General features: G+C 45.0%; 2 protein-coding genes across 2 annotated transcripts in view; both read right to left on the reverse strand.

The window, feature by feature from the left end:
* CUZD1 (CUB and zona pellucida like domains 1) overlaps positions 1–9830 on the reverse strand; it is a 19224-nt gene extending 9394 nt beyond the window's left edge. The window contains exons 1-7 of the mRNA XM_021703772.1: positions 9749–9830; positions 7392–7542; positions 5399–5610; positions 3867–4017; positions 3317–3534; positions 2661–2833; positions 1207–1598 (exon numbers count right to left, since the gene is read on the reverse strand). Of these exons, the coding sequence (XP_021559447.1) occupies positions 1207–1598; positions 2661–2833; positions 3317–3534; positions 3867–4017; positions 5399–5610; positions 7392–7542; positions 9749–9830 (1379 nt within the window). The remainder of the gene's footprint in view (positions 1–1206; positions 1599–2660; positions 2834–3316; positions 3535–3866; positions 4018–5398; positions 5611–7391; positions 7543–9748) is intronic.
* Positions 9831–13622: 3792 nt separating this feature from the next.
* Positions 13623–15067, reverse strand: LOC110592700 (protein FAM24A-like). The gene is made up of 2 exons (XM_021703774.1): positions 14855–15067; positions 13623–13914 (listed from the first exon to the last, which is right to left on the reverse strand). The coding sequence occupies exons 1-2, from the start codon at positions 14944–14946 to the stop codon at positions 13725–13727; spliced, it is 282 nt and encodes a 93-aa protein (XP_021559449.1). The 5' UTR covers positions 14947–15067; the 3' UTR covers positions 13623–13724.
* Between the last annotated feature and the right edge of the window lie 373 nt (positions 15068–15440).

The following is a 15440-nucleotide window of genomic DNA, read 5'->3' on the forward strand; positions in this document are numbered from 1 at the left end:
GGGGGGTGACTGGGTGATAGACACTGGGGAGGGTATGTGCTATGGTGAGTGCTGTGAATTGTGCAAGACTGTTGAATCTCAGATCTGTACCTCTGAAACAATGCAATATATGTTAAGAAAAAAAAAAAAGAAGAAGGTAGCAGGAGGGGAAGAATGAAGGGGGGGAAATCGGAGGGGTAGACGAACCATGAGAGATGATGGACTCTGAAAAACAAACTGAGGGTTCTAGAGGGGAGGGCGGGGAGGATGGGTTGGCCTGGTGATGGGTATTGAGGAGGGCACATTCTGCATGGAGCACTGGGTGTTATGCACAATGAATCATGGAACACTACATCTAAAACTAATGATGCAATGTATGGGGATAATATAAGAATAAAAAAATTAAAAAAAAAAAAGAAAGAAAGACAATGTCTTTAGCTCAGACTACAGTGAGCTAAGGCTATGAATCTGATTCCTGGGTAAAATAAAATTCCCTCCAGCGATAAAATTTCTATTTCATGTGAATTAATTAGAAAATCAATTCAGATATATTAGAGCTCATACACATTATTTTCTACACTTGCTATGAATGTGTCAGTATGGCTGATGTAGTTAAAGTCCATCAGCTTATAGAAAAAAAAGGAGACCTTTCCTTTCCAAAAAAACTACTTTTTAAAATTTTTTTTTTTTTAAGTAGGCTCCACGCCCAATGTGGGGCTTGAACTCATGACCCTAAGATTAAGAGTCATATGCTCTACCGACTGAATCAGCCACGCGCCCCTTTACTGTTTTTTTAGTTTTTTTTTAAAAGAATTCCATAGAGACTTTACAAATTCCATTACGTTTGTGTTCTGGAGCTGGAACAAGTGAAATAATCTTTGGGGATTTTGTTGAAAATAACCAAAATGTGGAGAAAAAAGGCAAAAAGAAAAACATAAAGCTTTCTTGACAAAAAATAAATTCGTTTCTACCAGCAAATATTTTGGAAATAGACTAAAAATTCTAGTGGATATGGGCTGTGGCTGTAGAAATGCTGTAACTTATTTGTAATTAGTACACAGTGACTCTATTTCATAAAATGATTACATTTACGAAATTCCATGGTAGCAGTACTAGAAAAAAATTATGCAGTATGCATACATGAATCATGTATCCATGCACCGAAAATACCACCTCATTCAAGTCACTATTAATCCTCAGAAAAGTATGTCACCCAGCAGTACGTACCCACTCTTGATTAGCTCATAGGTTGGAGATGTAAAGGCAGGCGTGGGAGAGGCGCTGCAGGTATCCAGAAACACCACCAAATCTGGATCTGAGGTGTGCAGACTGACTTGCACAAAAAGTGTTTGGTTCAAATCCACATAATATGGTGACTCCAGGAAAGGCTGTTCAAATGAACTGGATTCAAAAAGAGCCATGCTTGTGTTATATTTGCCCAGTGCGCTTTGATTTTGTATTATGTCATCTTCTGTCATGTACATCATCTCCACGGTAGAATCAGATTCCATTTCACACTTCAGAATAATCTGCAGATGTTTCTGACGGGTGATCACTTGAGACGTGGGGGATGGAGTAAGAGTGATTATATTGGTGTAAGTAACTGAATGATCTTCTACCTGCAGAATGAGATGGAATTCAAATGTTGTATGTTAAGTTCAGTAATAGTTTAGAGCACAGATATGAATAACATCCGTGGGTAGAGACACAATTTTCTTAAATCACAAGATAGCAGCTTTCATGTCAGGATACTATAGGCTCCAGTATGCTTTATTTAAGAAACTTCTGGGTAGGAAGAAAACATTTGAGATGAGAGATAAGAGCTTGGCTTAGAAAGACCTGAAGACAGAATTAGACAGAACTTTTTTCAGTTATGTTAAAAACAATTCTGAATGCAAACTTCGATCCCTAGAAGACTTGAGACCCTGTAAGGTGAGGCCTCCTTCCATAAGTATCATTAGGTTAGTGTGGCTCACTGGGCGGCTTCCCAAGTGTATGCAGACAGAAGTCTTGCAATAGGTTTTCCCCAGGCTGCCTTCCCTAGGGTGCACACATAATAGGTGTTCATTTGGAGCAGAAAGTAATGATTTATTTCTATCCTTATCGATTCTCTGGAGTAAGCTGCCATTCTTCTCAACAAGATTGTTGTTTAATGACATGAATGGAAAGTTCAGGGTATACAACCTAAAGGGACCTACAGGTTGCAAATGTCTGATATCTTAAAGTTCTAGAAAATGGAAAACAAATCACAAACTTCTGTCCCTCGTCTTTAAAACAAAGATCACGTTTTGACCTTCTCCCGTTGCAGGGGAAAGAAGAAGATCATAACAATACAGCTAGGTTTTTGCTAAATGTGAGATCTAATCATTTTCTATACAAGTATTACTGGTAGGCTGCTACACTTGCAGCATCTAGATGTTCAAATGTTCTTCAGTGAATTTTCAGAGTTCTTCACCTTTTGGGAAAGAGAACCACCTCTAATTACCCTGAAAATAAATGTGCTGATTTGGCACTTGTGCTTAAATGAGTGAGTGCATGTAAATGTTCACACAGGCTTGCCATGTGTCAAGCCATAAAGATTTGGAAGTGGCTCGTCAAAGCCACCAGCAAGTATTTTGCTGCCAGCATTGTCCAGCACACCATTGGCATTTGGCAAAACCCAGCTCAGTGTCTCACTTTACCTTTTTGATTGTCCCACATCCATCAAGAGGGATAGAAAATTCCACCACGTTTGATATTTTTGGTCTGCAAGTTGGGTTATTCAGTTGTATGTTATTCACATTGTATGTAAATGATTCCAGGTAGGATTTACTTATGATGGCTCTCATCTTGTCAGAGGAGCAGGTTAAAGATGCTGTTCAGAAAAAAAAAAAAAAAAGAGGATGATTATGTTTATGTCAGCTAGGAACTTTGGATCTTGAAAAGCTATGTGTACAGAAGACTATATAAAAACTCAAAACCCTTTTTGCTTTGAACCGTAATCAGAAGCCTGAGACAGCAGAGCAGTTGATCCACCTTCTACAATGTTCACTGTGACCTTGTCTGCAACTTGAATCTGTAAATCTATTATATTTAATAGTGCCTTTACAGAAGGCATTACAGAAAACGGTCCCTATTTTCTACAGAAATCTTTTTCCAGTTAATAAAACCATTAATTTCCTCTCGTACTAAGCAATGCACAGAACTGATTCTCCAGCTTCAGATTATGAATATATGTTCCAAAGTATATACGACAGGCTTGCAAATAGGGATAGCCACAGGTAGGCTAAGAATCAAGGAGCAGTTTCTATGGACACAATCTTCAGAGAGCTCAAAATAGCTAAGGAACATGACTTACTAGTGTTGATATTTTCTGCATAAATTGAAGTGTAGGAAGCAGAAAAGCCCCGGTAGGAGTTGGCGTAATCTGTCGATAGCACCACGGTTAATGAGTCTGACGAGGATTCGAAGGTGGGCCTCACATGGCCACACACTTGTCCAATCAGGCCAGTGGTGGTGGAGGGACCATCATAGACGGCAATGAAATCAAATCTGCAGTGTTCGTCCACTTCTAAGCTAGAGAAGTAGGGCCTCTGGTGAAAAAGCTTTCCAAACCAATTCAATTCTCAGCAATCCCAGTCTTAAGTGATTAAAGATTTTTCCCCATGATGGTATCTCAAGATTAGGACAAACTTGGGGCTTTGCCAGTCCCTGATGTGACCTCAGAATCTTCAGAAAAATCGACAGCTTAGTTCAATGCACTAGTATTAGTGTTTTCTCTATACACCAATTCTGTGAAAAGTGGCCATCTATGAGGAGGTTCACATAATTTCTCTTCCCCAGGTTTCCCCATTCCCAGGTGGGCTCCCTGCATTTCTCCAACAGCAGAAATGGACCACAGTACTTACAAAATGTCTCTGAAGTTTAATTTTATCTTGTAACCTTTCTCCACTTGTATGTGCCATATGCAATAAGCCAGCTCAGGATGTGGGTTTGGGTAATTGGGGCTGGTAAAAGATCCTTCTAAGGAGTCCAAGTAATCACCACAGTTTGGAATAGCTGAAAGGGATGTGAGGGTGACCAAGAATGTAAATCAAGAGAGACTTCATTTAGTTTCCGTGCTGTGCACTGAGCTTAATAAGCAACCCCCCACCGCCACCGAAATTTTGTTCCATTGCCCTCTTTCGAATTGGTAGCATATTGAGATTTTCACCCTTCTTTATCACTGGATTTTCTGACCACTGGTGCAGGGCAGAGTGACCCTGTAAGATCTGTCCCAGTTTTAGAGACCCTCCGTCACCTGGACTAAGCCACAGAAAAAGACATCATTTAGGACTGTCATTGGAGGCTCTTCCTCACTTGGCCCCAGCCCAGCTTTCCAGCCTCATCAGCCACCTCCACGCGACCTGCTGTTCTAACATGTCCTTTCTTCCCGCAGCTCCTCAGACTGTTGGTTCCAGCAGACGGGAGTCCTCCTCCTGTGGGTCTCACCTCTCCCTACCCTACACTATCGTTCCAAGTCAACTCAGATGCAGCCAACATGAAGCCATCCTGGGTCCCTCCCTCCCCCAGTCGGGAAGCAAGCAGCTGGATGGGAGAAACAGACAAGCAACACTGAAGGCTCGCTTTCGGGGCATGTAAAACAGTCGAGGTCGGCTAAAGCATAGGATGCATGTCAGGTAGTGGCCAGAGGTCAGGCCTGAAAAGGTGGCCTGGGTCTGGCTTTGGAAAACCGTGACTGCTCCACTCTGGAGATTTGTGTGGTTTAAGAGGAGAGTGACACAGTCAGCTCTGGGCCTCAGAAAGCAAGCCAGCGTGGAGCTTTGCTCACGAACCCACTTGCGGAATTTCTTGGCATTCTGCTTTGCGTTGCAGTGGAATCTGGGTGCTGGGAATGCAGAACCCGGGTAACATCTGATTGCCTGACAAGTTAGGTCAGCATTTCTCATCATCTGCTCTCCAATCTTTGTCAGAGTCACTTGGGGAACTTGTCAGACGTGAAGGTTTCTCGAGCCCCAACGCAGATCTTCTGAATCAGACCAGAGGGAGGAGCGGCCCCGAGTGGGCATTTCAAAGGATCTCAGGGTTATTCTAAAACAGGCCAAACTCAGAGAGTCTGCTTTGGTCTGTAACACAGTACACCCCAACGTGTAGCCATCTGATCAGCCCCTTCCATCTACCTCACCAGGAGCTGGTTAGAAAGGCAAATTCGTGGGCTCCATCCCAGAACCAGTGAAGCGGAGGCTCGGGGGGAGGGGGCAGGGGGCAGGAATCTGATTTCACAAGCTCTCCAGGCAGTTCTCACGCACACGAGCTAGAGAACCTGTGCTCTCACAAACAGAGAGCTCAGACTCGAGGTTATAACAACCCATGCAGGAGAGTGTGTAACCTTCCATGCTCGTAAGTGGTATGTGCATGGGATGTATAAATGAGAACTCACAGGTGCCAGAAGGGAAGAGGTAGTAGAAGATGAACACAGTTCTCTGAACTCCTACAGAGTCGGTGATGATTTGAACTGTTAATGAATTGGATGATTCAAAAACAGGAATGTAGTCATGTTTACTGCAGACTTGCCCTAGCAGAGACCCCTTGGTAGAGTTTCCATCAAAAACTTTAATGTATTCACTTTCACACCTTCCATCAGGATCAAGCCTGCGAACAGAACACACTGTGGTTAGAGACGAGACACCAGGCAAGGGGGGTTCAGAGTGTCAACTGTTCACACTGGCATCCCAGTTTCCAATGCAGTGGCATATCTGTTTTCATTTCAACCTCTCCAAGACCAGCCACCCCCCACCTTCCTCAACATCAAACCACACACCATCAATCTATAAATGCCTCAGGGGACTGAACTGCTTTGCCAACATTTCTATAAAGTCGGGGGCGGGGGGAGGTGGGCCTGGAATCCAAGACCCCTTTCCTTCCATTTCCATCTCTCCTGTTCCTCATACTCATGTGGAAATTGTCAGGTGAGATCTTCTTATTTAGAATTCATTCCCCTTGAGGTTTGAAACCCAAGGCTGTTAAAAGGGGAAGCAACTCTTCTTCCCTGGCCCCCTCTCTCAGGGTAAAGCAAATTTAGCATCTTCCCAGATGCCCCTTCCTTCCCTCCCATCCCCATGTCCTCACTGGTAAGGACAGTCCCAGGCCCTGCGTTGGACAGGGCAGACCAGGATGACTGTTTTCTGCTCACTCTGACAGGGTCTCTCCAAATGCCCTCAGAATCCCGACAGAGGGCCAAGATGCCCTAGAGGGAAAACATGAGGGTGGACAAACCCCAATTCTCCTTCCACCTTAGTCCCTTACCTGCTGTGTAACTTTGGACAAGTGATTTACTATTTCCTTTGCTCACTCTCTCTTCTGTAAATGGGGATGTCACAGCCTTCACCTGGTGTGGGGGGCGGGGAGCAGCTAAGAAATGGGAACTGCTCATCTCCCTTCCCTCACTCTGCCACGCTGCCGTCCTGCCTTTCTCTACAAACCAAGAATAATGTATACGATTCTTAGCCCTAGCAGTCTAGGAAATATGGAAGTCCCCCTTCTCCTTTGTTTCTGTGGGGGCCAAAGAGAAGTCCGTTCCACCTTCTAGGGCATAGGGCCCCCACCTGGATTGCAATCTGGGCCAAGGGCCCAGCAATTTTGCTTTCTCAAAACCCTCCCCCCAGGTGCTCTGAGCCTCTCCAGCTTTAGAACCACGGGGATTGGGTAAGACTTTGGGCCCTGGAACCAGGTGGCTTGGATTCTAGTCCTCTCCCACCTATATTAGTCTGTGACTTTGGGAACATTAAGTGACTTCTCTGGGATTTCTTACCCACTGAGTGGGGATTAGATTGCATCTACCCCAGAGGGCTGTTGAGAGGTTTGAGGAAGTTCTCCTGGAGCCCTGAGGGAGGCTCCTGGTGCAGGGCCCTGTGCTCAGCTTGGCCTCACGCTGCCATGACCTGGGCACTCAGAGAAAACATTGGTGAGTGGATATTGATTTCAAGTTTAAGAAAAAACACCCAATGGCCTGGTTCCCACCCCCAGGGATTCTGATCTAATTCTATGGTGTTCAGCCTGGGAATCTGGGTTTTGGAAAGCTCCCCTGCTGATTAGAACGCATAGCAAAGTCTGGGACTACAAGTTTAGTGTTTTAGGGCCTGTTCCAGATGGAACTAGACTAGCTGGGTACTAATGCTGGTCATTCCACTTACCATGTGACCTGAGACAAGTTCTCCACTTCCCTGTGCCTATAACTATACCGACCTCCAGGACCTCTGTGACCAGAGCCAGGGGCCCAGTCATCAGTCAGTGACTATTAACCATTATCATCATCATCATCGTGGTCATGGGAGTTACCATTACCTCTAGGACCAGCTGAGTTTTTCCGACACAGACTCCCTAGTGTGACCAGAGTTCAACCACCCTTATTAGAAAGTAAAGCCACTACTTACTGGAAATGGGAAAAGATGATTCTGATGTTTTTGTTTTCTGGTCTTTCTAGTGTCCAGGTACAGTCCTCACTGGGATTGAGTTGCAGGTTTAGGGCCCTGTGGGTATCTGATTGGCTGGAGCCTCCCAAGCTGGCCTGGCAGCTTGATTTGCCTGGGAGAGACCACAGTTGACATTGAGGAAAGTCAGCTGCCCCTGGCCTTCTCCTCCAGGGATTAGGCATCTACCTCCCACATACAAGCATGCACGTAATTGTGATGGTATTTAGCTCATTCCAAAGTAAGCCACCAGCCATTGATTTCCCCCTCTTAGAGCCCTTGGGGAGAAAATATTTATTTCTCTATATATGGTTCATAAAAAATAAAGACTATAGGGGCGCCTAGATGGGTCATTTGGTTAAGTGTCTGCCTTCGGCTCAGGTCATGATCCCAGGGTCCTGGGATTGAGTCCTCCATCAGGGCTCCTTGTTCAGTGGGGACCCTGCTTCTCCCTCTCCCTCTGCCTGCCACTCCCCCTACTTGTGCTCTCTCTCTCTCTCTGTCAAATGAATAAACAGAATCTTTTTTTAAAAATTAAGTAAATAAATAAAGACTATATTAGGGCTTAGAGAAAGATGGTTTTACAAAGAAGCTTTGTATCTACAATATATAAAGAACTCTTATAACTCAACAATTGAAAGACAACTCAATAAAAAATAGACAAATGACAAAAATAGATATTTCTCCAAAGAACACATAAAGGTCATTAAACACATGAAGAGATACTCAACATAATTAGCCATTGGGGAAATGCAATTCACAGTGAGATATGACTTCATACCATTTGGGATGTGAAGCAAAACTAGAGTCAGAAACAGGAAATAGATGAGTGTTGACAAGGATGTGGAGAAACTGGAACCCTCCTGCAATGCTCAAGGGAAGGTAAAATGGGACAGCTGCTAGGAAAATCATCTGACAATTCCTCAAAAGATTCAACAGGGAGTTACCATAACCCAGCAGTTCCACTTCTAGGCATATCTCCAAAGGGAAGGAAAACATATGTTCCCACAAAGACATGTACACTAATGTTTATTTACAGCAGCATTAGCCAAATAAAAACAAGGGGAAACAACCCAAATGGGCACCAACTGATGAAGGCACATAAAACAGGGTCTGTCCATACAATGCAGGAGGATCCAGTAATGAAAAGGAATGGGGTACTGATGTATGGTACAGCGTGGATGAGCTTTGTAAATACTCTGCTGAGTGAAAGACCGCAGGTTATAGGATTCCATTCATATGAAATGTCCACCTTAGGGAAATCTATAGAGACAAAAAGTAGATTAGTAGTTGCCTTGGGCTGAGAGCATCGGGAAAAATGGGGAGTAACTGCTAATGGGTATGGAGTTTCTTTTTGTGGGGTGATGAAAATGTTCTCAAATTAAATAATGGTGATGGTTGCAAATTCTGTGTGTGTACTAAAAACCAGTAAATTTTACATTTTAGAAGAGTGGATTTTATGGTATGTGAATTATATCCTAATAAAGCTGTTACTAAAAGAAAAGGAGGAGGAGGGAGGAGAAGCAGTGGCAGCTGTAACGGAATGTGAACAAGAAAATCAAATACTTCATAATTGGAACCCAATGAATGGTTAAAAACTCCACTTAGAAACAAAAAGCTTTTCATTTTCCTTTTTATCTGTGAGTGATAGGTGATGTCCTTATAACAATAGTCTCTTATTTGTTTTCCCCTAACAATAACTACTATTATGTTTATTAGTAAAAAATATCAGAAAGCAAAGACAATTAAAGAAAAAAGTATAATCCCACCCATCCAGGGAAAAAAATCACCATTAAAAACTTCTTGTAAAAACTTCCAGAACCTTTCCTTTTCTCGTCTACTTCCAGATTTTTAAAGATGCTCCAATGTATGTATTTTAAACAAAAATAAATTTCAGGTAGTTGTTTTTTCTCTTAAAGTAGATCCTGGGTACCTTTCTTATGATTTGTAAGAAAGCGCCAAAGTATATACCTTTGTATGTCTTTACAACTTACAGAATAAATGAGGGAAATTTACATTGCTTCTTACAATTATGTAAATGCACAGTGTGTTTGTGTGCACTTTTATAATTATCTCCTAAATATTTAATTCTCAGTAGTAAAATTAGTAAAATTCTTTATCCTTTTACATTTTTATGTATATTGTCATATAGGCCTGAAAAAACCTTGGTACTAATTCAAAATCACATGAAGAGCATATAAATAAATGTTCCCTGTATTAAGGCCATTAGCAGATATGAAAACTTTAAAAACTTTCGGCAGAGACCTCTTGAAAGGAGGTCTCCCTATTTTGTTAGGAAACAATGGGTTCAATGTTCTTACCTTCAGACTTGGTCCAATTCAACTCTGCCAAACATGGCACAATTAAAAGGGCCAAGAAGACAAGCCTTCTCACAGCCTCCATCGTTGTCAAGGGAAGAACAGCCTGAAGGGTGAGCAGGCTTTATACTTCCCAGGGCTCCATATCTGGCTTCAGAGCCTTCTGGAGACCTTCAGGGAATGTCAGTTTGACCATGCGAGGGCCAGACGTACGTGAGAAGAGAGCAGCTGTGCGGCTGATTTATTATCAGCAATCCCGAACAGTGAGTGTTCGCTCTCCCCAGCTCATCCCTGGGACATTTACAGGAAGTTCCCAAGTAAAGCTCTTCCTAGGGGATCTCCAACACGTGGCACACAGTAAGCACCGAGTAATTCTTCCGGGCACCGACCTGGAGTTGAGCCTTGGCCCTCGTTTGTGCAGATCACGAAGCGGGTAGCGCTACTGCTATCTTAAGCCTTCACTGCTCTTCTTTAAAAATTAGTCAAAGGATCAGCTGGGGAGAGAGGTGGCACCTGGGCACACTGTGGGTCCAGGTAGGTCACTCTGATGCCTGCCAGGGTGCTGAGACTGAGGGAGAGAAGGAGGTGGCCCAGGATGGCGAGGAAAAAGAAAGTACAAGTGTGGGTTCAGCTTCCAGGAATTCAAACCATTATGCCCAGAGAGCCTGGAGCAGGTGAATTAAAGGCCCCTAAGGCACTATGTTTTACAGATGACAGAAAGGAATCCTGGTGCCCAAGGTGAGCCTGGTGCTGCAGTGGCAAGGCCAGCACCTGTGACATCAGTAAGTCATACTCGCAAGAAGCTTTTATATGGGACTGTTTCACTCATTCATTTATTCAAAAATATTTGTTAGGGGCGCCTGGGTGGCTCAGTCGTTAAGCAGCTGCCTTCGGCTCAGGTCATGATCCCAGGGTCCTGGGATCGAGCCCCGCATCTGGCTCCCTGCTCGGCGGGAAGCCTGCTTCTCCCTCTCCCACTCCCCCTGCTTGTGTTCCCTCTCTGTCTCTGTCAAATAAATAAATAAAATCTTTAAAAAAAAATTTTTTTTTGTTAGTTACTGTTATACAGTCTGGGGATTTGGAATTGAACATGAGAAAAACAGTCCTTGTCCCCATGGAACTTACTCTCTAGGTGGAGGAGACAGAGAGCAAACAAACTGAAATAAATTACAAATAGTGATAGGTACTATGAATATAAGGAAACAGGGTGATGGGATAGATTTCAGGGGGGATGCAATATTAGGGTGAAATTGAGAAAGATGAAATTTGAGCAAACAGAAAAAGAGAGGCATTCAATTGTGATCTGGGCTTAGGAGATGCATTTTAGGCAAAAGAATGGGCAAGTGCAAAGGCCCTGAGGCAGGAATCAGTTGGGCATGTCTACAAAGTAAGGGAAGGTAGGCCAGTGTGGTGGATGTGAGTAAAGGGGAGGGAAGTGGGATGTAAGGTGAGGAGAGGCAGGTAATGATCCAATTGTGAAGTACTTGTAGGTCAGATGAGGCATTTGGATTTTATTCTAAGTTTGATGGAACTTTGATGGAAAATGATGGCCAATATTTAAGGATCTTCACAGCAGCTCTGTGGAGGTAATAATGGTAGCCATAGACTGAACTTCTACCTTAAAACCCTTCCTGGGTGCCCTCAACTTTCCATGTCTTTCTGTCCTGCTGCCCAGAAACCCCTACTTGGCTCTAGGACACTTGGGTTCCCGGGCAGGGCTGTGACCCAGGAGGACTGTTCCCAGTCAGGCCCCTGGATCAGGCATTTGGCTTCATACCAGTACCACAGTGGCAAGGCCAGCACCTGCGACATTGGGAAGTTGTGCTCACAAGGAGCTTGGACACTCACCAAGGTACCTGGCACCGCTCCACTCGGTTCCTGTCAGCTCAGAGACTTCTGGGGCTGGCCACGTACCAGGTGGGACTGGGTGTCCTGGGGTGAGAGTGAGCAAGGGGCAGAAGTATAGGGTAGGGACCCTTCTGATTACTAAGGGCTGCTCACCCTCAGCTGTGCCCACAGACCCCCATCCTACCCCCACTTTCTTACTGAAGCCTTCTCCCTGTCTCCTATGGATGTGATCTCCTAGCTCCCTGAGCCACCACCACTGGTGTAAGAGCTCTGTGATTACTCTCCTGGGAGGGGGACTAGCAGAGGGCAAAGAACCCTGGGTTAGAAATCAGGAGACAAGCAGTTCAGGCCAGGGACAACTTACCATGAGATCACAGGATGCCAGGGCCTGTGGGGCCGGTATACCTTATCTTGCTTAATCCTCACCGTCACCTATGCAAGCCCTCAGCTCACATCAAGGAAAATGAGGCTCAGAGAGGTTAAGAAACTCCCCCACTGGCACATAGCTAATGAAAGGCAGAGTTGGATTGGAATCAAGTTTATCTGGTTCTGAAAGCCATATTACACACTGTCCCTACTGCCTGTGAGAGGGACGTCTCTAAGAGCACTTGCCCCATCCTGCCTCCTTCATGGACCCTGGGATGCCTGAACTTCAGGCATAGTCCCCGTGGAATTCCTGTACAGAACATGCTTGCACAGGGCCTCCAGGGTCCTGGGCACTGTGCTGCCCACTGGGTGAGGGCCAGAGGGAAATGGGAGCTCGCTGGCAAGGAGAGACTCGAAGCGTACGTGAACACCGAAGACAAGGCCAGAGCAGGAGACGGCAGAGGCAGACAAAATGCTTCAGGAACTCAAGAGGGACAGGTCACTTCCAGACGGAAGGTCTCAGGGCAGGATCCGGGGAAGATGCAGCCTTGAATTTGCCTCCTGAAACTCATACTGGGGCTGGAGGGCACTCAGCCGCCATGGATTTTCTCGGCCATTCCAAGGGCTGCTCTGTGAGAGCAGCTCCAGCTCCCACACTCCTGGCAAATTTCTCCACCACTCAGGTGCTAAAACTGCCCTCAGCGGCCAAGCCCTCTGCGGAGAGAACTGAAACTGCTCATTGCGTCACTCTTCACTCCCCTCAGCCTAGAGATAAAAGCTGTTTCCTTCATTTATTCCTGTTATCCTTTTTCGCCCCTTTTAGTAGCTAACCACCTGTTACTAGTTAACTCTTTATATTAAGTACAACATGTGATGCTCACAAAGCAAGGGTTTTGTTAACAAGACAAAGTACAAACTGTGGTTGCAGATGGGGAGTCTGTGAATAAAAGGGGGTCCAGAAGGCTCAGTAGAAAGAGCAGGAACAGAAGGGGACTGATGAGCAGAAGTGGAGAGAAGTACATCCTACTGCCTACTGCTCAGATCAAGAGAATCCTGGGCTTTGGCATTCAGCCGGAGATTCCTGTTAGCACTTAAAGGCACTGGCAGCTGAATCAGCAAAACCCATGTTAAAATGATCTAAAAAGGAGGAAATCTGCTTCTGAAGACTTGGAGAATGGCAGAAGGAAGAATCTCAGGTTTTTCGAAATGTCTTTTAGACACCATCGGGTTCAACCCCATCATCTAAGGTCACACTAAACCCAGAGACGTCCCATTTGTCTGTGATCGCTCTAGGATGACAGGAGTTCTCCTTCAGGACAGTGTGACCTAATTGTCTGCAAGTAGAGTAGCTAGAGGCCAGGGAAGGAAGCCCTCACAAGGAGAAGAGCCAAGTGAACTCGTCCAGCTTGGGAATTTCTGATGAGTCTGAAACTGGAAATGCTCTAAGGTCAATATATATTTTTCTTCTGGGGTTGGTGATGTACTGGATGCTTTTATTTTCTACTCTAACTCTCCCCATATTGCAACATAATATTACAAGATAGGTGCCCCAAGTCCCAAAGTGACTACTACACAAATTTAAGTGCATTTATAACTAACATCAGCACACACTGGCGGCAGAAGATTATTTTCAGTATTGCATTTATTCACATAAGCACATAAATATGTTCTATAATACAGAATGTAAACACTATAAAACTTGACTTGAATAATAATTCTACTAAAAAAGAAATACTGCACATGAAGATATTTGTGCCCACCCAAGTCAGAGTCCCTCGTTTACGTCACAGAAGCACGGTGGCAGGGGGTCATAGTCAGCATACAGGCTACATTCGTCACAGCACTGGACGTTGGGATAGGACCCAGTGGTGAGGGCTGCAGTCGCGGCAACCTTGTCCTGAGTGAGCATGGCTGGATTACTCTTTAAGGCCAAACAAAGAGGTGCCTTTGAAGGTCTTAAAAAAAGACATACACAAAGCATGGGATTAGAATTTTTCTTCTCAGTCCACTGGCCACAATTATCAGGGGTATCTGTGAAGTTTAGGCCTAGAGCCAATCAAATACATAACAGCAGCCCGAAACTAGAGCTCTCTGCCCCTGTCCCAAGCTCCTATCTAATCGCTTCCTCTCCTAGGATGCTAGAAATGGAGAATCAGGTTACAGCAAACAAGGGAAAGCAAACTGCAAGTGTGGATCACCCAGCTGATCGCTGCAGGCCCATCAAGTGCACAGCGTGACCGGGAAGGGACCACACTTGGCCGTCCCCCACGTTCTGGGATTCATCTTCTAGCTCACAGGCTTAACTTCCCTAGCATGGGAACAGCACTGCTTCTAACGACCCATCTCTCCCAGATTTGAAGGTTCCTCTCCCCCAAAGTTAATTATCTTTTGTCTATGAATCTTCACACAGCTCAGCTTCCCCATAGTCCCACAGGCCCGCCTCCCTGTCCCCAAGGCCATGCACAGTGAATGAGAGAACACCGTGAGAGCTCCCCAACTCAGCTAAGAGGAGATCCAGTCAGCCTGTCCTCTGAGTGAATCCGAGGCACAGACTCATTCACAGGCTCCCCCACGGTCTGCAGTGCTTGGGACGGAGGGAGGGCCCAGCCAGTGTGCTGAGTAAACCAGCTGGGGGTCCACTCTGGGAGGGTAAGTGGAGCAAAGCAGCACGGAGCCACCCAGCTGAGAACATTCTACTTATGAGCTCACAGCCCTAAGCCAGAAGGGGAAAAAACCATGATTCTACACTCACCTGCTTTTGCCTTTTCAAACCTACCTGCTGTTCCTGACCTCACTCTGGGTGCAGGCACAGGGCAAGGAATGACCTTGCTCAAGCAGAGAGCCCCAGGTATCCTATTTGAGGGGGTATTTTTCACTCTTACCCACATCACTCACTTCAAAGCGTCGGATATTTTGTAGTAAAGACAGATGACAACACCCATCAGCACAAGAATGGCCACCAGGATACCGCCACCAATGCAGAACATAATTATCGTGTTGACTTTAGAAGACTTAGCTTTATCTAGGCAGAGAAGTGCAGGCAATGAATGGGCTCCCCTCCCCACCCAGCCACGTCGCCACCTCAACAGCTTCCTCTAGTGGAAAAAGAATTGAATCCCAAACCACAGCTCCTTGTGCGTGTAAAATACAAATGAATCTTCCCAGGAAGGCATAGGACCCTAAACTGGCCCAGAGAGGGAGAAAGGGTTTATTTATGAATGAGACAAGACTGAAATGCAAAACCCAGAGAGAAAGAAGGAGAATCTTTTACTTCCTTTCAAAGGCAGTAATGTGCAGCTGTAAGTAACAAAACAGATCTCACTAAAATAAATGGTTTTACTCCCGAATACCTGGGCGTCCTGAAATACATTCACTTTCAGAATCAGAATTAACTCCTCACTCTACCTCAGGCTTAACAATCTCCTATGGGGATGGTTGAGGGGATGACTTTTTAAAAATGTTATGTTCAACAGTGCTGAGA

This window comes from Neomonachus schauinslandi, chromosome 6 (genome assembly GCF_002201575.2).
Source record: "Neomonachus schauinslandi chromosome 6, ASM220157v2, whole genome shotgun sequence".
NCBI classification, from domain to species: Eukaryota; Metazoa; Chordata; class Mammalia; order Carnivora; family Phocidae; genus Neomonachus; species Neomonachus schauinslandi.